Here is a 22,456-nt window from a genome sequence, read left to right as displayed (position 1 = left end):
TTGGCATCTGCCAAGAAAGGCCAGACATATGTTCCCTTTACGTTTTCTTTGATCTTTCACAGTTGAGGGGCGCGCGTGAAGAACAACCCTTCACAAGTCACTGATGGGATCAAAGCCTGGGGCCAGAAGCGCGTGCGATAAACATCAGGTTTTGGAGTGGGGCAGGAGGTCAGACCTTTCTTTGGTCAAATCTTGGAACCTCCAAGGAAGCCAGCGTGGCATTCAGAAAGGGACTGGTTCCCCTGGAGAAGAGCGTTAGTGTTCTAACACATCCCACTCCATGCTGCCGTGGGCTCTCTATGGAAAGCCGGTGTTGCAGTATTATCTGTGATAGTTTGGGGGATTCAAATCTGTTGCTGCTCTTCATCTTTACCAGGTCACAAGCAGCACCTGTAAATTCTGATTCACAAATGTGAGTGATTTGTAAATCACTGTGGGCCTCCCTGAAGGGGAAATGCACTCACCCCCACATGAGGATCTGTGCAGATAAAACTGCCACTACACACAGGTCATCTCTGCAAAGATCCATTTCAGAGCCAGCTGAAATATCTCCTGGTGGAGATGTCAAACTAATGCCATAATGACTCCACTTCAGGAACGAGACCTGGTCATTGTGTCCTTGTTATCTGGGGTTGGCACTGCTGTGGCCACCACAAATGGCCTGAGGTGTGGGCAGTAAGGAGGCTCCTGGGCTGGGTTTCTCCCGGTGCCAGGCTGGAGGCAATGGGCTGGCTGCTCTGGAGAGCTGATGCAGATGCCTGCAGGGAGTGTGGGGAGATGCCCAATGCACCTGGGGACTGAGGTCCAGAAGCCTTGGGGGAGAGCGGAGCTGGGCAATACCCGTAACAGTGACACTGAGCAGATCCAGGGTGGCAGAAGGTGCCAGGAGCGCCTGGTAGATGGCATAGTACAGATATACAGCTTGGGAAAGGGGACAGACCACTCTTTTGCAATGAGCTCCCGTGCAAGCACATTTGCCACCTGCCGCCTGATGACATGGGATGATCTGGCCCCTGTGCTCCTGCCCTGCCCTGGTGCGGTCTGGGCACCTTCCCATGCTGCTCCTGGCAGTAGGAGTTTGAAGGATGAGTCTCACTTTCCTCCTCAGGTGCTGTCAAGGGCAGGGCCCCGCAGTGGGTCTCTGGTGAGTCATCTCTCAGACCAAGCAGAAGGAAAAAAAGGCTTTACTGCATCATCTGCAGGAGATGCTTGAACGCTGCTCAGACTGGGCACTCAGGAATATTTTAGCACTGCCAGGACAGGCCAGTGGCCCTTTCTTCCTGCTTGGGCATGGCCACACAGTTACCAGTCTCCAGGCTGTGGCTATAATGGGAGAATGCCCCACCACCACTGGTTTTAATGGTGCACTTGAAGAAGGCAGCAGCTACCGCAGTTCCTGTGCACGTCTGATCTGGGAAGAGATGCGGAGTACAACGCTGGCACGCGGTTACAGCAGGGGTCACTGCAGGGAGATCGTCTCAACAAGCTCCTCACCTGCTTCGTGGCCTCTCCAGCAGCTCCTCCAGAGCTGCATGTGGGCAGTGCAATGCTCCCTGCAATTAGCCATCCTACAGGGGCAAGGCAAGCTCAGACACGGGTGCCAAACATGTGTGGATGTCCCCAGAGTCGCCGGTGTGGTTGAGAGCCAGCACGTAGCAGTAAATCTTGGGGGGAAGATGGCTGATGGAGCTTCAGTTCTGGCTGAAGCAGCAAGAGCCCGTGGATGCCAGCAGTCCTGGATCCCTGCCCTTCTCTCTCAGCACTGTCCCTGATGGGCTGGAGATACCGCCTGAGCGGGGCGTACGGCTGGGACCCTGCAGCAGGTAGGGGCTGATTGTGCCTGGACATGGCAGTGGGTGGACACACACCCGCCCAGCGTCCCTCAGTGCCGCTGTGGCAGCGTCAGCCAGTGCCGGCTTGCGCCCCTGAGCACCTACCTGGCAGCTCAGTCATCAGGAGATGGAAACTGAATTCATTTAAGAGTCTCTTCTTTAGGTAAAAGAGATCAATAGAAGAGAAGGGATAAGGGCACAAAAGCGAGACCTCAGAAAGGAAGGCTGTAACTCTACTTTAAGAGATGCTAAGTAGAAAGGCACAGAGAGTGCATAAAATAGGAGCTGTTCATTTTCTCCCATAATATCACATCACTGCCTCCAGAATGATAAATGGCTTTTATCCATCCTGTATCTGAGATAAGGCTTCCTTAAAAATTACCATAGTTATTGGAATCTTTTCTTGCAGAAGATGTATTTGCTACAGCCTGAATTGTTCCTGACACTACCTGGCAATCCTGAGCAAGAGATTAGCTGAGGGTTTACTAAACTCCACATCTTAAGCAAAGAAGAACCAGGATGGACCTCCACTCCATTTCTATAATTTACATATACATCACCATTTTTTTCTTCAGGGTAATAAATGGTGAAAGATGTGCATCCCTTTGGAATTTTAACATCTGAAAGAGATCATGTAATTTGTTTTTTTAACCTCTATCAGTTTCATAAACAAATGATAATCAGCTACTAGGCTAGTTACTCTAAGACTAATCAGGAGGAAAAACCTGTGCAGTGCTAGAGGCTGTATTTTTATGCTTTATTAATAAATCAGGACTCACAGCTGGACTTTTGCCACCCCATTATTTGCAAAAACAGGAGCTGAGCCATTCTGTGGTGCAGTAGGCGTGATCGCTCCAACAAGCTAGATACCGGTTTAGGAAATCCTGGCACCCTCTCGCATTTTAATGAATCTCCTCATGCCCCTGCGTCGTTAAACAACCTCAGTACTTAATGTAGGAGGGTTTGCAGCAAGCATGGCTGTCACAGAGAAGGCATTTCCTACCCATTTTCAGAGGTCGCGGTTCCCTTGGGTGGTGCATTACCTGGCTCAGGGACGGCAATGTGTAGCTCGGCCCTGTGGAAAGCGCTTTGCCTAATGCCTTGGACATGGGGAATCCAACACAGCAGCGATGTGTCATCTTGATTTTGAGTGCCGCAGAGCTGAGGAGGTGGTGGGCCCCCATAGCACCCTGCTCTGGGTGACTGCAAAGCCCCTTGCCCCCCAGTCCAGGAGGGATGTGCAGGAGCAGAAACAGAAGCTATGTTTATACCAGAAAATAAAACGGTGCCAGGAGGTATTCCCCAGCCTTGAGGCAAACTGGCAAAGCTGACCTGGCCACATCCATTTACTAAACTCTTTCAGCTTCCCGAACAAGGTGGCTGCATCCAAGCCGTCCTTGGCTTGGGCTAACTCCCCAGCTGTGCCTAGGAAATCATCTCGGAGAGTCCTAGATGGCCTGAGCCTAAATTGTGCCAGGGATCTCATTAATTAACCAGACAGCCGTTCCCAGAGCCTGTGCATGCTGCCTGCCGCTGCTTCATTCACTCGCGCAGGCACAGCTGGGATCATCACCTGGTCAGTAGTCCTGCTCCGGCTGCACCGCCCTCTTTCTTCCCTAAACGAGGTGTTTGATGTGCAGAAGGCCATGTTAAGAAGTCCTCTTAGAATTAAACTCCACTTCAGAAAATTAAAGTGTAACTAAAGAAGTAGATGGATTTGTTTTTAAAAGGAAAATAAAATGGGGAGGCAGTAAATCAGAGACTCCATACAACACAAGGCACTGTCAGCATGACTGAAAGGCAGTAGATTGAAAACCAGCATGTGTTTGTTAAAAAAGAAATGGTTTGACATTTAGCCACAAGTTAAAATTTCAAATGTGATTTGGAAGACTGATTGATAGAAACCTGAACGCACAAGGGCATGGAGCTGGCTTTCTCTGAGGAGATTAAAATCCTCGCCATTTCCACCAGCCCCTCACCACCCTAGTCCTTCACCATGGAAGCAGGGAGAGGTTTTTCTTCTGCCTCTTCCACAGCGGCCCGAGGTCTGCGGCCTCTGTGGCCAACATGGATGCTCACAATCGGATTCACTGCAGCGGTTTCAAGCCCCACGAGGGGCTCTGCAGGTCCCGGTGGGGAGGCGGGCGCTGGGGCCAGGGCAGGTGGCTCCCCGCAGCCCCAGAGCAAGGGCGGTGGGAGGACGACTGTCACGCCAGCAGGGTCACCCGCCTGCTGGCCTCTTCTGCGAGAAAGGGAGCTGACCTGAAGGGCTGAAGCAGTTTCTGCTGGGGAGAGCGGTCCCTGCCTGCCCTGGGGCAGCGGGAGCCCTCAGAGAGGTGGGAGAGGAGGAAAGCAGATGCCTCGCTCAGGGGCGAAGCCTGGGGAAGGTGAGGGGAATGGCTTCATCCACTGGTGAGGCAAAGGAGTGCCTCTGGGAGAAAGCAGACTCGCCTGGCTGGAAGGAAGAGCTCCTCCTCTTTTCTTTCTCCTCCGGCTGCGAAATCCTGTGGGCATGTTGGGTCCAGCACCGGGCCCTGCTCCGGGAAGGAGGGGATGAGGGAGCTGAGGCAACGGAGACGGTGAAAAAGGAAAGGAGGGTATGAAAGGAGAGAGGGGAATGCCAGGATTACAAGAGAAGGAACGACACGGGGACAGAGAAAGAGAGAGACGACTTAAAAATGCAACACTGGGCCAAGGCACACTAAGGGGAGGAACACTGAGCCCTGCAGAAGTCAGAAACCAAAGGCAGTTACAAAGGCCGTATATCAAAGACATGGAAGAGGTGCCATCTTGTATTTTAATGCAAAGTTTAATGTCAAAATTCTTTTAAAGAGAAGAAAATACCTCAACCTGCTCTATATTTTTTAGCTCCCCCTGTTCCTTAGCTCCTCCGGGACCGGCCAAGGCTGGCTCCTGGGAGGGCACTGCGGGCACCCCCGAGGCCAGCCTGCAGAGCCCCAGCTCGCCCGCGGACCCGGGCACTGCCTCCGCCACCACCTCTGCCAGCATCGGCGCAGACCCGGGGTCTGGCCTGCTCACGGCAGGGAGGGCCGGACAGGCCGGGGAGGTGCTGAGGAGGTGGCAGGCATCCAGGCACAGCGCTGGAGAAGGCACGCAGCAAAACATTCAGCTAAAACCCAAAACAAATGAACAAAAAAGACCAGGTTTCACGTTCAGCTCTTTAAATAAGTATCCCGCTAGATGAAAAACCACTTGCTACAGCTATTGCGAGAGTAATTCAAAACAAGCCGTTCTTTGAGCAGCTGAACTAGGGAAGCCCTGTCTTTTGTGGCCGAAGCCTCCGAAGGGTGAGCAGGGGGAGCGCTGGCAGCAGCTTTTCCTGCAGCTGAGTCTCTCTGTCCCACCGTCTCCTGCGTGAGAAGTGCCTCCCGCAGCCAGACTGCCCTATAGAGCCAAAGTCAGAGCACTCAGCAGCTGTTCAACAGAACAGGTAAGAATTTAGTTTGGTGCTGACTTCTGCCTCTGCCAAATTCAGCTGAAATTTGCCAGTGGGTTGAAGAACTTACTATTCTTGCGTAAAATTTGTTCCGTTGGTAACAAGGCAAAAGTAAAGCAGGTGCGAATCAAAGGCAACTGCTTTACAGAGAAGTAACGCGTGACCCTGAGAAAGGCACCTCGTCGCCAGCACTCTCCTGCCCGAGGGCTGGTGCAGCTCAGCGAGCAGAGCTCCCCGGGGCAGCCCCAGAGGGATGCCCTCTCTGCTGGCACGCTCAGGCACCGGGCAGCCTGGGAAAGCCGTGCCGTTAGCCACCCCAGACAAACCTTGACAGAAACCTCTGTCCTCTGAGACAGTGTACCCGCTGGCAAATATACTGCTACACAGATCTGCACCGTGTTATCTTCTCCTAGTGCCAGTTCTTTTGACAACATATAAAAATAAAAGCCAGTCCATTTTGTTAGCAGTCACTGTGTGCATATTTAGCAACTTTAGCCGGTGACGCCAAAGTCCTCTTCAATAACGGTACGGGGCCAGATGGCTCGCAGTCACACATCATAAATTCCTTTCTGCTATTTCCATCTTGTATTTACCCAGCTCAGTGTGTAACAGCTACTGGCATTGAAGGCTTCCTTTTTCAGAAACATCTGTGGTTTTGATAAGTCTTTGTAGGTATGGAAAAGCCTGAAGTCCTTCAGCTCCAGTTCTCGGAGCAGACTGTACCAGTACCGCACCACGGTGCTGTCATTGCCGCTGACCTCAAACCCAGGCCAGTGGATGTGCACCTCAAAGACCAGCTGTCCTATCTGCTCAACAACATCTTCCAGGATCAGGTTTTCCAAAATTTTCCACTCGGCGCTCTCCACATCTGCCTTGAGGACATCAATCTGCAACAAAAATGTGAAAATGAGAGGCTTTACAATTATTGTCAGTAACATCCAAGGCCAGGCTTGTCCATTTTACAATATACATAATTACTCTTACTTACAGTTCCTTTAGTGTTTAAAAAAAATAATAATAAATTAAAATCTCAGAACATCCTAGGGCTAATATGGACAGTAGGTGAAGTTTCACGCTTGCCTGTTCACAGCCCTTCTCCTGCCTCCAACTCCTGGGCTGGAAAGCTTTGGACCCCGAGGTGTCCAATGCAGCTGATCCTACAATCAAAGCATGTTACTATTTCTTCACAAATCTTGTGGTGGCACCAAAGCTATGGAAAAAAGAAACCCTCCTCACTGAAAAAAGACACTAAGGCATTACTGTTCCTTATTTCTCCATCGTAAAATCCTGTGACAGAATGAAATGCACTAACAGCGATTACTTGCACCGCAGGAGGGGGGTTCCTTGTGTGCCAGACGCTACCTGCACCTCACAAGTGCAAGAGAAGGCCAAAGCGAAATGAATACTATGAGCAGCTCGGGTCACCAGCTACCCACGGCCAAGCTGCTGTCTGAAGCTTTTGCAGGCATCACTACAGATGCTGAGCGAGGAGGGCCAATTCAAAGGAGAATTATGCAAAGACTCTGCAGGGTTTTAAGGGCAGCTCCTCCAAAGAAAGAGGGATAGCAGGAAAGAAGCCATGACGTTGCTTGAAGGAAAAATATAACTAATAAACAAGCACCCTCTTTTAATTTTAGGCCATTATTTAATTTTGTCGTTAGGTATTCAGCAAACCAACTTCTCATAGCCCAACACAACTGTGGGTTGATTTTGCTTGGCAATTATCTGGAGGAGGGAAGTTGTATGCTTTAATAAAAAAAGAGCATTTCATCAAAATTTCACACCTGGTAGAAAACGATGACTGCAATAATGCTCACAAGCTACACAGCTCAAGGGCCCGTGTTTCCCAGAGCTGAACAGGGGGAACTGCCCTCTGCCTAGGCAGCAGGGTTTGCCTTTGCTGGTTCCACCTGAGCCACTGCTTCTGCCCATCTGCTCACGCTCAAGATGTGTTTGACGTGAAAACTGAAGACTTTTTACTTAGAGTCAAGAATAGTAAAAAAAAAAACCAAACGAAACCCCAAAACCCAGGCTCTCTTGGCAGCCTACCCTAACCCTTGAGGCAGTGTCGGAAAAGGCACCTGTGCAGGTACAGGAGAGAAATTTGGGCAGGTGATGTAAAAGCATTGCCAAGGCAACTGCTTCCCTAAGCCATGTCACCCCAGGTCGCCTTGCGGGCCTCAGGCCATGCCCCCTCCACGCGGGCTGGGGCCCTGGCTCGTGGACCCCCTGCCCAGGGTGCCGGGCAGGGGTTGTGCTGTGAGCTCCTCTCCTGTACAACCAGAGCTGTGCTTCGCAGGGGCCACAGCCAGAACCCACAGGGCCATGGCAGGGTTTGGGTGAGGTGAGCTGCCAGGACCCTGTGAGGGCTTCATGTGGCTGCTTCTGTAACTGTACCTTGGCTAAGGGAAATGCTGTTGGTTCTTCAACTTCACCCATAAATGCGCATAAATACCCTCCACCGGTCTAAAGCCTAAGGAGCAGGGCCGGGGCTGTAAATAACTTGGCCATCCACTTCCATAGGTAGGTGCAGTTGAGAGGAGGAAGGCTGCTTCATACAGCTGTCTTGCCACACTCTTCCTCATCCCTAACCTGGGGTTAGGGACCAAAACCACAATGTCAAAAGACATCGGACAAGAAGTTTTAAGAGTTACTTAATTCATTTCAAATTTCAACCCCACATGTCAAAAATAAACAACAGTAACTGTGTGGGCTTCCTACACAGGGGCTCCCGCTTCACGGCAAAGGTCCCTCCAGTCCACCTGGACCTATAGTACCTGCACTGGTCACACCTGGGTGCCCAAAGCTCTGCAGTCTGTGGTCCCCAGTTGCCTGAGGGACAGACAGAGGGAGGCAGGGCTGGTAGCAGAGGGAAGAGACATTAAGACAAAAAGTGCAGAGGTTGAGGAAGCTGGGACCAGAGATTGACAGAGGAGTTAGTTATCCTCAGACTGGAAGTTTGGGTGAAAGACCCTGGGAAAAAGGAGTATGATGGAGAGCTTGGGCAGAGATTTAAGAGGCAGGGATGGAGGCAGTGGAGGAGGAAATTCTAGTAACGAGGTACATGCAGAGCACAGCAGCAGCAATACAGACTGCTCTCCTTCCTCGGCTTTAAGGTCTTTGAAAGAGGGCAGAAACCAGTGGAAGGTGAAGAGCTCGGTGTTTCCCGACTGCAAACGCATAACCCAGAGAAGGGAGACAAGAGTAGCAATGGGCCCTGGGCTGTTCTTGTTCCCCATGGGGTAAAGGCTAGGACGGTGTATGGCTACTCCCACCTGTCTTACTACAACCTGGAGCTATGCCATGGGCCAGATAATGCTGCTACCAGTGGGAAAACAGAGGTCATTGGAGACAAACAGGGTGAAGCATCAGAAGGGGACTGGCTAGGAGGGTAGGTCCGAGATCTGAGGACCCTGTGCAAGGCAGCTGCCATGAAGGGCTTGGTGACACCCTAGTTTCCAATGGGGTGGCCACATCTACCTTGCCTTGTTCTCTGGCTGGCTGACCAGAGGCACCAGGGTCTGACCTGCTGAGGTGCAGAGCGCTCACAACCACGTCAGCCCTCCTCAGGGGCTGTGCTCCGGCGTGATGGATGGGCATGGGATGGCGAGAATCAGTAGGTGTTAAGACGTTTGCTATTTCTTATCTCCATCTGTAAAATGAGGGTATTAACCACTGAACTCCTGCTGCAGGGTAAAAGGGTTGTGCCCGTGAAGGGCTGTCAGACTTTTGTGGGACAAGCTGTAAAACACTGCGTTTTCAGAGCAGGACTTGGAGAGTGGGACTTGAATGAGGTCCACGGTCACAGACCAAATAATGATAAGCCAAGCTGCTGCCTGTCTGCTCATTAAGGCGGCATTGTGCCTCCTCCACACTGAGGGAGGCAGGGGGCCAGGGGAAAATGACTGAGGGATTACGGAATTAAAGCTCGTATTGTGGCATGCCCGCATGGGGAGGGGAGAGGAAGGTTGCACAGACAACCTTAGCTCTGGTATTTCCTAATATGACTCTGCAACAAAGAGCCTGTCAGTCTGTCCATACGTGGGTCAGTGAAACACTTTAGCATAGCGCTCCTTTGGGTTCAAGGGGAGGCTGAATGTAAATGATGGTGCTTGTGACATTTCAGCTGAGAACTATTTCGTGGTTGAGCCCACTTGTTTCCCTTTATACATTTAAATGGGTTACTTATGTTTCAGATAGCAACTCTACCTGTAATGCAATTTTGTAGGTAGTTTTGATTCCACATGGGTGCAATTGCCATAGGACTGTGCTGCTGCACTTCAGAAACCACAGATTTTTATCTTTGGGAGACTTCTGGAACTTTGAAAGGAGACAAATTATTCAAGACCTTTTTTTTGGGGGGAGGGGTACTTCTAAGTTGTTTACTTTTGTCTTCCCATGATTTTGCTTTATGACAACAGTAGGACATTTTTTTCCCATGGTAATGTTTCCAGTCATCATCCAGGTTGGTTTGCTTTTCTCTTGTGACACCCACTGCTCCGCTGGCTGCTCAGCAGGCACTCCGCACGCTCCGCGCTGTATTTGCAAAAATTGATCCGAAAAGCGGCTTGTTTTGGTAGAATAAAATGAGTTACCACAATAACTGCTTGAACACATACTGAAATGACCAGGAAAGAAACACAACGCTAGTGGGGATGTGCTTTTTGTTACCAGTACTGCCCCGCGCTGCTCAGAGACCTGGAGGGAGGAAGGTACCTGTCTCTACCCACCAACTCTTGTGTGCAAGGGGTCCAGCCCAGCATCTCCATTTTGTGCCACGGACAGGGTAAAATAAACGGCAGAACAGCTTTGTGCCCGAATATCTGAGCGAATAACAAGTGTGCTGCTAACACCGAACACAAGTTTTGTGATGATTTAGACCCCTCCAGAGATATTTACCCTTAGCGACAAGCAGTGCACTACTGATAAGAAATGCACTACCTAGATGCCTTGATTCAAAGTGCCAGTGAAAGGATTAGTGGACAAATCTATAAATTCAGAGCTCTAATTCACCTGGGAGCGCAGCTGGAGTCTGCTGTTGAGAGTAAATCCTGGAGGACAAAGATCTACAGAGCCTGAAGGTAAAGGATGGAAGTCAATTGCCTGCTGGTTTCGAGCACTCACAGACTAAGGCTGGTTCCTCTTATCTTCCACAAATGCTCTTGTCTTGATAAACTAACTAGGTTATCACAAAGAAGTAAAAAATGTGGATTTTTTAATGTTTTCTCAGCATTTAGCTCCCTTGAAAAAGCACCAGTTACACTTGGAGAAAAAAAAAGGCCTTTCCTCATACACAACCAAGCATATAAAACAGCTGAAAAAAGAATGCGTTTTAGTTAGTGAAGTTAGTGAAGGTTAACACATAGTGTATGAAGGCTCATTTCTTCTTTTTAGGGTAATGACTTGTTACAACAATTGCATCATTTCCTAAAGCAGAGATCAGAGCTCGGTTTGCCTTGATTGTTTTTGAACTACCAGGGTTAACGGGGATTTCAGGCTCTGCGCTGCCCTGTGGGCACCATTTAAAGCTCCCCATGGAGAAGAGTCAATTGAGAGCGAGTAGCTGGAGGAAGCAATTTAAGCTGTATTACTTCCAGCACAAACTCAGCATGTGGAAGCGGCAGCCAGGAAAGGCAAAAACGGCAAACGCGGTACAGGTCAGGCAAGGAGGATCCCTCCCTTTCCGTGGGAGCAGTTCTGCGCCATACGCTGGGAGCAGGGAGAGGAGAGCTGGTTACGGCTTTCAAGCAGAAGAGCAGAGCTCAGAACCACTCCGTCCCCCTGAACCACAGTGCTGCACTAGGGATCTGAGGCTGTGAGAAACAACCCTCTGCTCCAGCTCCCTGCCACCCGGTTACTATTTTGACACCAGCTGTACAGCAAGACAAACTCTGCTTGCTTATGCATCAGTTTTTCCCCTCTCCACCTAAGCACGATTCTCTATTTTCAGCAGACAAAACTCTAGAAAAAGCTGTTTAATTCATATTTTGATAGCACACAACTTTGCAGGTAACAAACAGGTTCTTGAGTGTCGTTTTTTTAAACGTAGCTTCCCTCTTTTCCCATCTGCAACCTTTCAGCATGAGACTTCCCTCACTCTTTTTCCTTTCAAAACGCATCCAGACCCTCCTCACCAGCAGGCGACAGCGTGGATGTTAAGTCCCCTTCATTCCCTTTTATTCTGAGCCGAGGCTGTAATTGATGGCAGACAGGATGCCACGTAGCCTAATAGCAAATTACGCTCCCAGCAGCTTGCGCCTGCCCCTCCCCATGCTCCCTGCGATCGGTGGGAGCTGGAACGATCCCAGTTCTCTCTGAGCCATCCGGCGGGGAGATGGGGACTGCTGTGGGCATGGTCTGAGCAACACAGATACTGAAATCAGGAGAAAAGTCAATCACTACTGGTTTGCAGTGGCGTACAGCTCCAAACAGCAGCACTTCACCTTCAAATTACCTCCCTCCCTTCCTACTCACATTTGCACCCCCCTCCATAATGGTCGGTATGGCCAACTTCAAAATGACTCTGGGACAAATGTGTCACTTGAGATTATTCGCTCCTGACATGACAGATTAGGCACGTCTTCAAATATCTGCTTAAGGCATCAAAGCCACAAAGCCAGTTTGTGCAGTCGGGTGCTTACATGGTCTTTGGTCTTTTTTTACAGTAAAAGGCAACCGTCCAGTTGAAGTCACACATCACCGAAACAGAAAACCTGCAGTGAGTGCAGACGAGCTTTGTTCCTCTGCCCTCACCGCTGATCCGCCACAGCCTTGCGAGTGACAGAGAAGTCTTTTTTTTCCCCCAGTTTCTGTGACGTGCTTCCATGACATTGTTGAACAGCAGGGGCAGTATATTAACAGCCATTTTGTGTTTACCACTTAAACTGGAGAAAATGTTTCAAAATCATACTAAGAAAACTTATTTAACTGTCTCTGACGGCCAACTGTCAGTATAGCAACAGCTTACCAGAAGCAGTAATGGCCCCAGACAGACAAACGTACCCATCCAGAGAGCCCACCGGGTGCACGCAGGAGACACCGATCTCAGCTGAGTGCTCAGGAGCAGTACAGCCACTACGCCCATGCTGTCCCATGGGGGACTGCTCCCAGCGAGGACCCGCGCAGGCACCCCAAGTGACTCCCTCCCACAGCCGCAGAGCCCAGGCGTGGGGGCCACCTGGCACTTCTATTCCCTACTTCTTCCCTTGGTCTCTGATGCCAAGACGTTTCCCACATACTCTCTCCATCTGGAAGCAATTTCTTTCTGAAGACTCATAACAGAAAGAGACAGAGACACACACCCCCCCTCCTCCAGTCCAGTGCAGTCCAGTCCAGTCAAGCAATGCCACTTACTCCACTGGACAGGCAGAGAAGGGGCCTTTTAGCTGGCAAGAGGTTTTTTCAGTGCCACTTTACCAGAAGACAACATAATCTCTGGACAGAAATCCTGAAATCCTTTCTCCCTGGCTGCATTTGGTCAGGAGGCTGTAGGGTTCCACCTGTGGCCTTCCTGTCATCACGAACATCTTTCTTCGCCATGGGATTAGTTCTTGGCATCTTCCCATCTTAACTCACTCTGGGCGCTGGACCAGCCAGAGAGGGCAGATCGCTCGTTAATCATCTTCCGGTCATAAGATAATACACGTCCCCATGCCTGAACTGATTTTTAGACAGGTTTGATGGGTTTAGCTAGCATTATGCTATAATGATCTTAAAGCTAGAGGTGTTGTGCTTAACATCGTGTCTAGCTTGCTACCCAGCAAGACCAAGGTTCCTGTACAGTGGCCCAGAGAACAGGATCTACAAGCCCTAAGCATGTGGCAGGCCAGCACTACACATAGACCACACTGAGGGAGAGGACCTTCCCCTCACGAAAATATTGAGCATCAAAGATCTTGGTTCGCCATCTTGTTAAACCGAGACCAGTCTCCAGAGCAGGCAACGGGAACCTCACCGCTAGCTGAGGACTCAAAGTGATGCTTTCTCAGAGGAAGCAGGGTGGAGAGCCACCATGAGGACATGAGCCCCCAAAACAGTGACCTCCTCGCCTGCTCAGAGTGGCAGCAGCTCACAAGCGTGTAGTCCTGCTCCGAAACACTGTGCCCCAGCTCCCATTTGCACCGTGTTACCTTTTCAGTTTGCACAGCTCTTCTGCTGTACAGAAAAAGATGAAAACAACATCCCCCCACCAGGTCCCTCAACCCGATGGCTTGATTGCCTAAGTGGGAAAAATCCTACAAGGTAGCTGCAGAAACCCTGATTTTAAATTATTTATCAGCCTGATCATCAGCAAGAGCTCTGGTCACTGAAGCCCGTGCTGCAAACACGTTTTAAATATTGCATTTATTCCACTAGCAGCCAATAGCCCAGGCTGCCAGCACAGTTGCTCTGCGTGCAGCCCTGGCCGAGCACACGAGTTGCTTTGCAAACCATTCAGCCATCTAATCTTGCAGGAGATGTCCTGCTGCCCGCTCCCCCCACAAAGGGGGAAAATCCTTTCATTTCTGTTCTTTTGATCTTCTCTGCCAGACGCTGCTGGACGCCTGTGGGAACGGATGTTTACTGAAAAGAAGAAATGCCGTATCCTGGACCCTCAAGTCTCTTCGTTAAAGGGGAACAAACATTTGCAGTCTGTTTGTGTTGGCCCAGCACCAAGCAAGGGCAGAGGGACCTGGCTCTGTGGTTAAGTAAGGCCACGTTATCCCGGTCTTGCTAAAGGTGAAAGCCAGCAGCAGTAGGACAAATGCATTACACAGGGAGGAAGGGGCAGTCGGGGAGGGAGGTTTGCATTAGAAGGCAAATAGTTAAGCGGCAATTGATCCCAAAGCCCTGAGGAGCAAGACCTCCAAGTGTGTGTGAGCGGGTGCAAGGGACAGAGGGCTCAGGCTACCGTAAAATGGCTGTACGTAGTAAACAGCATTTTGGCTGCAAGACCTCCTATTGTTTATTAATGCAGTACCCATGGGGCCCTTCCAAATGTAAGTAATTGAAGAAAGGGCTCAGGGTCCCATCTTCAAAAAATGTTCACCACACCTTAAAGAACATCTCTTGCAGGATGAGAACGTGCAGCCCCAGTATAACTGAGTAGCTCAAATTAGATCTGGTGGAGGACCTTGTTCCCATCTGCGCTAGGCAGTGCAATAAAGTCCTTTAAGACTACACCCCTTCATGGGGATCTATTTGTTTCACTCCATTTCTGGTCCAAGGTGCCAACCTGCCTCTCTTCTGCTTCACTGTTTGTCACTTCACTGTGCTGTTTGCTTGCAACCATGGCAAGAAGAAAGCTGCACGTTCCTGAAAACATGAATAAGGAGCACCCTGAACTGCTTGCACAACTACCAGATTTCATCTGGGACGGGCAGTGAGGAGGGGAAAGGAGAGCTGCTGCGGCTTCGACCTCTGGATTTCTAATTACTGAGAATGGAGGGATACCTTAAACTGCTGTCAGATCAAAAATGAGACCAGAAAGGATCCAGACACTAAGGTGAAATTATTCAAACAAGAGATGGCCAATTCCAATGACAAAAATTTGTAAACAGTGACAGGAAGAGGGATGAGCTACTAGGGACAAACATGGGGGAAAAATTACTTTTTTTTTTTTTTTTTTTTTTTTTTTTTAAGAGAGCTCCTAAGAGTCCTAAGAGCTCTGGATAGGGCATTTATCTAAAGAGCTTGTTAATGTCAATTACTCCCTGGAAATTGTGAGAAAGATGGGTAGCAGAGAAAGACCAGGATGCTATGGAAAGGAGGTTGCTCTCAATTCTCATAAAGCCAGCATCCTGTCATGGACCACCACCCTGAGCAGATATTTAGCACCTTGGCCGAATTAAAACCATACAGATTCACATCACTGTGCTTAAGCCAGTGTTAATGGCTTAAGCAGGAGCTGGGGAGCATGAATACAGGCCTGAGCTCAGCAGGTGCCCCGCATCTGGTACCACCTCGTGAAGCAGGGCAGGTTCCTCAGGCTCCTGCTGAACTCCAGTTTCAGTGGGAAGGAGGGAACCAGGAGCGACGGGCTGCTTACAGCAGCAGCATACCAATGATGACTCCACGGTGCCTGGAGCGAGTGCTGTGACTCTCCTGAATGCAACTGTTTGACACTGAAATAGTGGTTATGCTGCTGCTGCTGCCGCCGCCGCCGAAAAGAAGGTGGAATGGCATATTAGTGCGCCGAACTGTGCTGGGAATTGAACACAGCCTGTGCAGCCCGCTAGTAGAGCTGAGGGAAAGCAGATTTTTAATACCTGATTTTTTTCTGAGGGGTCTTAACAACCACAACAAAGGCAACAAAAAAAGAAAATAAAACCCTAAAAAAAAAAAAAATCCTCCTTCCTTTCTAATTTTTAGCAGACAATAATATGCTTTGAAAGTGCTTTTTTTTTTTTTTTTTTAAAGATGACCTGCATAAGTGCTGTTTCAACAGTGAAATACTTTCATTACAATTCAGGCATTGCACTAGCCCTTTTCCTAGGGGAAGAAAAGGCTATGGATTGCACCGCATTCAGCCAACAGTATCATTAAAAAGATCTTTGCTCCATGCCTGACAATTGCATACTAAACAGCACCTTCAGGTCGCTCCCTAGAAACACCACTGTTATTAACAATATCTTGAGAACTGCTCCTGGTGGAGAGAATTTAAATGAGGCCAAAGGAGATGTAAGGACCAAGAGAAAACTCCGTAAAGGAATGTGTATGAGGCATTCCTTGCATCTGACACAGAGGGGGGGAGAGGTGGTGAGCAGTAAATCACCGTCCAAAGATCTTTGCTTCCAGAAACATGAGGCTGTCAAGCCCATTTCTCCTTGCAGCCAAACTCTTCAATCTAGTTACAATGAAAATACTTCATGCAGCAGCAGCCTCAGCTGACTAAGCAAATACAGAGCAATTACCAACTTGATTTCATTATTGCTAAAATTAAAAAAAATATATACATCCAGGAAAGAAATACTGTGTGTCAGGAGCGTGTAGGTTACTCAGAGGCAACCGTTACAAGGTTACAGAAGGCAGCATTTCCAACTGCAGCTGGAAACAGATGCACCAGTTTGATGGCCCCTTTTCAGCAAATGGAGTAAGATTCACCAACTCACTGATGCACCCCCAAAAAAAAGGTTCACACATGGCAACGGTTAGTGCTCAAACTGCAGCTCTGCTGTAACTCCAAGGAAATCAGTCGCATTACACAGAGAATGAATGTGGCCCAGCATGTACAAACATAACCTCAAAGGGACTGAATGCGTCTGTTACGGGCAATAAGTCTCGCAAGAACTCATAAATCAAATCACAGAGCTGGAGGGACATGCTTATTGTAGAATAACATGCTCTCCAGCACTCTGAGCTTTTCCACTAATGGGATGACTTTAAAAAAAAAAAAAATTACTTTACATTTTCTAGCTAGCTTGCCCAGCGTTATTATCTCTGGCGCTCTCCGTTTCAGCACAACCAGCATGGAAATCTGGTGTGTGAGGCAGGTTTGCAGAACTTTGAAGTCCTGATCTCAGGACTTATCAGACAGATGGTGAGCACAGACAGCATCTCGGACAGACAGATGCTGAGCACAGAGCTGAGCCTGTGGGCAAGTCACTCACGATGGGATGCACCTCACCCAGCCTTAGACATCTAAACCCAAACCAGTTGTCCAAGCTCCCTTCATAGACCACAGAGGAAAACAGAACTTCCAAAGTGCAATTTGAGACGTGCAGGTCACATCATCCAGCCTGTTCTAAACATCTGCCCTTGAATGAGATGAACTGCACCTTAACGGTTTCCCTTGAGTTTATGAGGACCTCAACAGCTATCTCAAATGTAGAAATTTAAGTTAATGGAGGCGAGTTCCATGCTCCTCCATCCCCTGGCAGGTCATTTATTTAGACTATAAGCTCTTACAGCTATGGCATTACACCTGCCTGGTGCAAAAGGGTCCAGTGCTAACGTGGGACTTCACTGTGCAGAGTTACTCCTATTACAAATAGGCCAGGACTAGCCATTTACTCTTTAAAAAAAAAAACAAACAGTGCTCTGGGACAAAACTCCTTCTACTGTGCCCTGCAGAAACTGATATAACAAAGAGACAATCTGATGTCTCCACATAAAAGCAAATGAGATGACAAGTGGCAGCAGTGCAGACATTTCCAGGGGAGGAAGGGGAATAAGGCAGTCACAGCCTGAGCCTTAGCAGAGACCCCACTGGGACTTCTGAACAGTACTGATTGCTGACGCTCCAGCTGCAGGAGGGGCAGCAAAACACTAATAAGATGTTACGGGAAATACAGGATCTCTCATGTCGGAGGAGACTTAGAGAGGCCGGTATGATTAACGCCACCAAAGCAAAGGCTGTTCTTCACAAATACATCCAGATGGTATGAATATATCTGGATGGTAAATAACAGCTCCAGAAAAAGGGCCACTTAAGGCTAAAGACCATTGATTGCACAAGAAAACTCGCATGTGAAAAATAATGAGGCTAAAAATCAGATGAAGGGTGGGTTTTTTCCTTCTCGAACTGATATTCTGGAAAAGCCCCAAATAAGCAAAATAAAGCAAAGTAAAAATTAAGCCCCTTCAACACAGAACTCCAGACATTTACTTAAGGATTTGTATGATGCAGCAATTCAAGAGATCTGGTCTCAGCTGGGCTTTCTGATGCTAAGCCAAATGTAGCAGAGTGCAGGTCTGAACTCGTCTCTCCCACTCCAGCAAGGGGAAGGGGGCTGTTTCCTGGCTGCAGCAGCAACAGCGACAAGGACTCACCTCCCTGCAAGAGCTCCCGGGCTTCTGAGCTCCTGGCTTCTCAACGCGAGCTCCACGTCAGGACATAGACCAGCCTGCAGGCGCTCATCAGCCGGTACCGAGGACCTTCTGTGAGTTAAGATGGCAGCTGAGCTGAGCCTATAAACACCGGTGGCATCCACACGTTGGACTTGGGCACGGCAGCCCCTTAGTGAATGTAACTCACACTAATTAACCCCCAGGCTCCCTGTGCAATACCTAAGTCTACCCTTGCAAGGGATAATCAAAGTTAAACGATTTTGTCTAGGCAGGGTCAAGAATTCAAAAGACTATTCTTGGCCCCTGCAGTCCTGAGGTGTGCATAGTAAAGAGTAATTGCATGGATTTGGTTGCTTCAAAACTTGAACATGGACTTTTCCCAACCTGGAAAGTTAAGGTTTTGTTTCGTTAATCCAATCTCCATGCACAACTGAGTTGTTACACAGCTTTCCCAGGGCTTTTATTTTATATTTATTTGTGTACTGCCAACAGAGCCAATTTTAAACCAAAATGGTAAATTGATTTTCTTTAATCTTTGCTCTTTCACACCAGTCTTCACAGAACTGAAAGTGCAGCACAAAATGGACTCTATAGTATCTGCTTTAGGAGAGAAGCAAGCGATAAATTACTTGCCTAGGAGGAGATGAGGTTATTAATCAAAATGGCTTCAGGGTGTAGCGTTTTGAAGTTGTGTTGAGTACTAAATAACAGGTGAAAGGGAGTTTTTTCTTTTTGAAACCCTAAATCTAAGCCTGTTCACTAAAATGAAGCAGACACCTGTTAGCCAGGTTGTCACAGAAAAAAAATCTTCGTGAGGAGCCAGTGTAAAGTAAAGCCTTCAAATGAAAATCAGGACTTAAAGATTCCTTTGCATTTCTTTTCATAATAAACGATGATACAGTTTGGCCTCTTACACAAATTGTTTGAGATGACTGGAATGGCAGGGGTTGAGCACAACTCTGCTGTCCCCTGAACGCTACACCTGCGAGCACTTCCTGATTAACTGAAGGTTTTACTTTGCATTCTCAGATTCTCCTTTCCAGCTTAATTTGTTTTCCCAGAAACCATCTCATCCACTGCTGAGCTATACTGCCAAGGATTGCAAATTCATAGCACTTACTGATGGCACCACACGAGATTTGTCCTACAGAGCTCCAGAAAAAGGAAAACTACCACTGATGGAAGAGTTTGCATGTGTGAACACGCATGATTAACTCATGCACACCCATTCAGGACAGAATGAACTCTTGCTTGCTTCTCCTGTTCAGGGCCCTTCTGTCAAAGGTTTTTCATTTGGCTTTACAGCATAACCTTTGGAATACAGAATACATGTAGTAGCCTTGTTTGAATTTCTGGATAAGGGTTACAACTTTTTGTAGAGGGGATAATGTTGGAGTGGGGGGAGGGAGCTCACATTTCAGTACGGTCTTCCCCTTACAGTTTCATTGCATACTAAAATCTGGGCTACGTGGCACACAGCAGCCTTCTGAGGAGGACACTGATACCATGCACAATGCAAATCTATGCTGGGACTAGGTGAATGGTTTATTTAGACAGCTGAATTGGCCCCCTTGTAACTGAAATTCATACTGATGATCCCCTTGCAAGACCATGGGACCAGCTGTGACTAGTCTAGAAGAGCACTGGGACACTGTCTCCCACAGTAGTCTTGTACCCAAGTCAGGACGTTACAGTCTGGATGAACCGACAACCACATAACTAAGAAACCAGTTGGATGGTTGGGCTCAGAGGGAAGTGGTTAATGGGTTGTACTTTACCTGGAGGTCAGTTACAAGTAGAGTGCCGCAGGATCTATACTAGGATCCATCCTCTTTAACATCTTTATCAGTTACCTAAAGGAAGTGTTAGACGACACTCATGGTGTTTGTGGATGTGGGACCAGTCAATGCACACACTCAAGGGCAGAGCTGCCATCCAGAGGGACCCAGACAGGCTGGAGGGATGGGCCGACAGAAACCTGATGAAATTCAGCAAGGACAAAGGCCAAGTCCTGCACCTGGGGAGGAAGGACGCCCTGCAATGATACAGGCTGGGGACCACCTGCCTGGCTGGGGAGCAGCTCTGCAGAAAGGTCCTGGGGGTCATGGTGCAAAGGCAGCCAACAGCATCCCAGGATGCATTAGCAGGAGCATGGCCCGTAGACCAAAGGATGTGATTATAACCTCCCTGTACTCAGCACTTGTGAGAGTGGATCTAGATACTACATCCAGTTTTGGTCCCCACAACACAAGACAGACAATGATAAACTGAGATGAGTTCAGCTGGGAGCCACCAAGATAGCTGGGGACTGGAACACTTGCCTGCAAGGAGCGACTGGAGGAATGGGGCTTGTTCAACCTAGGCAGGAGATGGCTTTGAGGGGGGACTTACATCAGTCTGTAGAGCCTGCGAAGAGGTCATCAAGACAGTGGAGACAGGCTCTTCAGCAGTACATAGAAGTAGGACAAGAGACAACAGGCATAAATTGAAAGTGGGGGCTTTCAGACTGGATATAAGGAGAAACTTTTTCATGATGAGGACAGTCAAGCAGGACAACAGCTGGCCCAGAGGAGTTGTGCAGTCTCCATTTTGGAGAAAACCTGGTGGTTTTTAAGACCAGAGTGGATAAGGCCTTGAAAAACCTGGTCTGACTTCACAGCTGGCCTTGCTTTGAGCAGAGGATTGAATTACAGGCCTCTCAAGATCCCCTCTGATTTGAATTATCCAGTGACTCTCTATGAAGGAAGTTCCCCATCCAGCTATCACTTATCCATGGGGAACACCAGCACTGTAGCATCCTCACCCCAGTAGGTAGTTAGAGAATATGACAGTGAAAGCTTTCACAAAGTCGAACTCCACTGCAATAAGAAAGAAAATCTTGTCCATTCAGTGGCTTTCTCCCTTTTTTCCACTGTTCATCAGCAGTGTGCTATAGAGTGTGCATGTTCAGCAAACAAATCGGGGGGGGGGGGGGGGGGGAGGGAGCTATGAGCAAGATCAATTTTTACATCTTTATCCTTTCCTGTGGCCGATAAAATACTGCTCTTCTCAGAAGATACACCAGTAAATTGTCAGTTTATATTTGTGTACCAGAAAATAGGACTCTCATGACATCCTTTGGAGATTATTCCAGGGCTTAAAAGATTTCACACTCTAACAGTTCCCCGAAATACTCTGACTACATTTCCTTTGTCAGTCTCATCCTACTATAGTACTAGATAAGTCCTCTACCTCCAGGCTATTTACACTCCCCAGAGAACCGAGGACTGTTACGCCACACAGCAAAATAGAAAGATCAGGTTCTTTAATCCTTCTTCAATTCCACTCGAGCACCAAAAACCTGTTTGTATTTCTTGCCATAATATCAGGATGGGTTTCCCTTTCTGTGGATGAGGTCCCAGTACTGACTGCAGAATAGCAGGTGCGCTCTCATCTGAGCCAAAGTGTAAACGAGCCCATCCAAGTTCTTTGATTCCCTTGCACACAAAACCCCCAAACTGCATGTTTTCTTTTCAAGGCTACAACAGCAAGAACTCCAGGAGGTCTTGTCTGCCCTCTCCCTTCTCTGCCAGATCCAAAGTCTCTGACTTTGTCAGTGGAAATAGTCTCAATCACTTGGAGGGCCTTGGATCAAGTCCCAAATCTTACAGAATAAAAGCAAGGAGCAAACGAGGCATTAACTTCAAATGCTGCTGCCTGGAATTCCTGCCTTGAAGTGGGAACGGAAAGACTTTGAGGGTAGGCGGAAGGATTTTTAACATTAAAAAGAATGGAACGAAGAGCGTGTTTTAACTTTCTAATTGAAAAAAGTGCTTTGGAAAATATTCTGTGAAACTGTTTTGAATTAACTTATTTATTCAGACAAGGGAACATTCCGCTCACATTCACCAGAAGAATGAAAACCTGCATGTCACAGTATTTACTTTGATGTTCTCTTCATAAATTGGAGCTTATCGGTGCCTTTATGTGACATACAACTTCTCAGGCTGCCTTCCAAATTAAAGAAAAACGAAACCGAACACTGTGAGGAGAGTCAGCCCATTCAGGTATTTCACAAATAGGAAGTAACAGAAGATTGCAGAGTGCGTAACAGCTTTATCCTCAGCGGGAAAACGTCAACTCCTGACTTCCCTAATGCCATAGTTCTGCACTGGCGAGCTACTTGAATGCTAACAGACCAAGAGGCTGTATACACTGTTGATAATGCGCCAACACACTTAACCAAATCCTATGCTATGTGTACACAGCTAGAGAAAATCCTGGTTGCATGGTTGCATTATGTTCCTTGGCTGCCCTCCAGCCGGCTGCTTTCATGTCAGATAACTTTTGCCCAGAAAGTTATATCCTCAGAATTCATAGCTACACTCTTCTCATTCACAAAAGGTCTTACAATCACTCT

General features: G+C 48.3%; 1 protein-coding gene across 3 annotated transcripts in view; it reads right to left on the bottom strand.

The window, feature by feature from the left end:
* Positions 1-4,622: 4,622 nt before the first annotated feature.
* The window catches only part of METTL24 (methyltransferase like 24), a 50,804-nt gene continuing 32,970 nt past the window's right edge, over positions 4,623-22,456 (bottom strand). For all 3 annotated transcript variants that reach the window (XM_087775876.1, XM_087775877.1, XM_087775878.1), the window contains exon 5: positions 4,623-6,176. In XM_087775876.1, coding sequence (XP_087632002.1) covers positions 5,862-6,176 — 315 coding nt within the window. In that variant the 3' untranslated portion in view covers positions 4,623-5,861. The remainder of the gene's footprint in view (positions 6,177-22,456) is intronic.

This window comes from Nipponia nippon, unplaced genomic scaffold (genome assembly GCF_047370975.1).
Source record: "Nipponia nippon isolate SJK-2023a ecotype South Korea unplaced genomic scaffold, ASM4737097v1 scaffold_4, whole genome shotgun sequence".
In the NCBI taxonomy this organism is placed as follows: domain Eukaryota; kingdom Metazoa; phylum Chordata; class Aves; order Pelecaniformes; family Threskiornithidae; genus Nipponia; species Nipponia nippon.
This window is presented reverse-complemented; position numbering and strand designations above follow the sequence as displayed.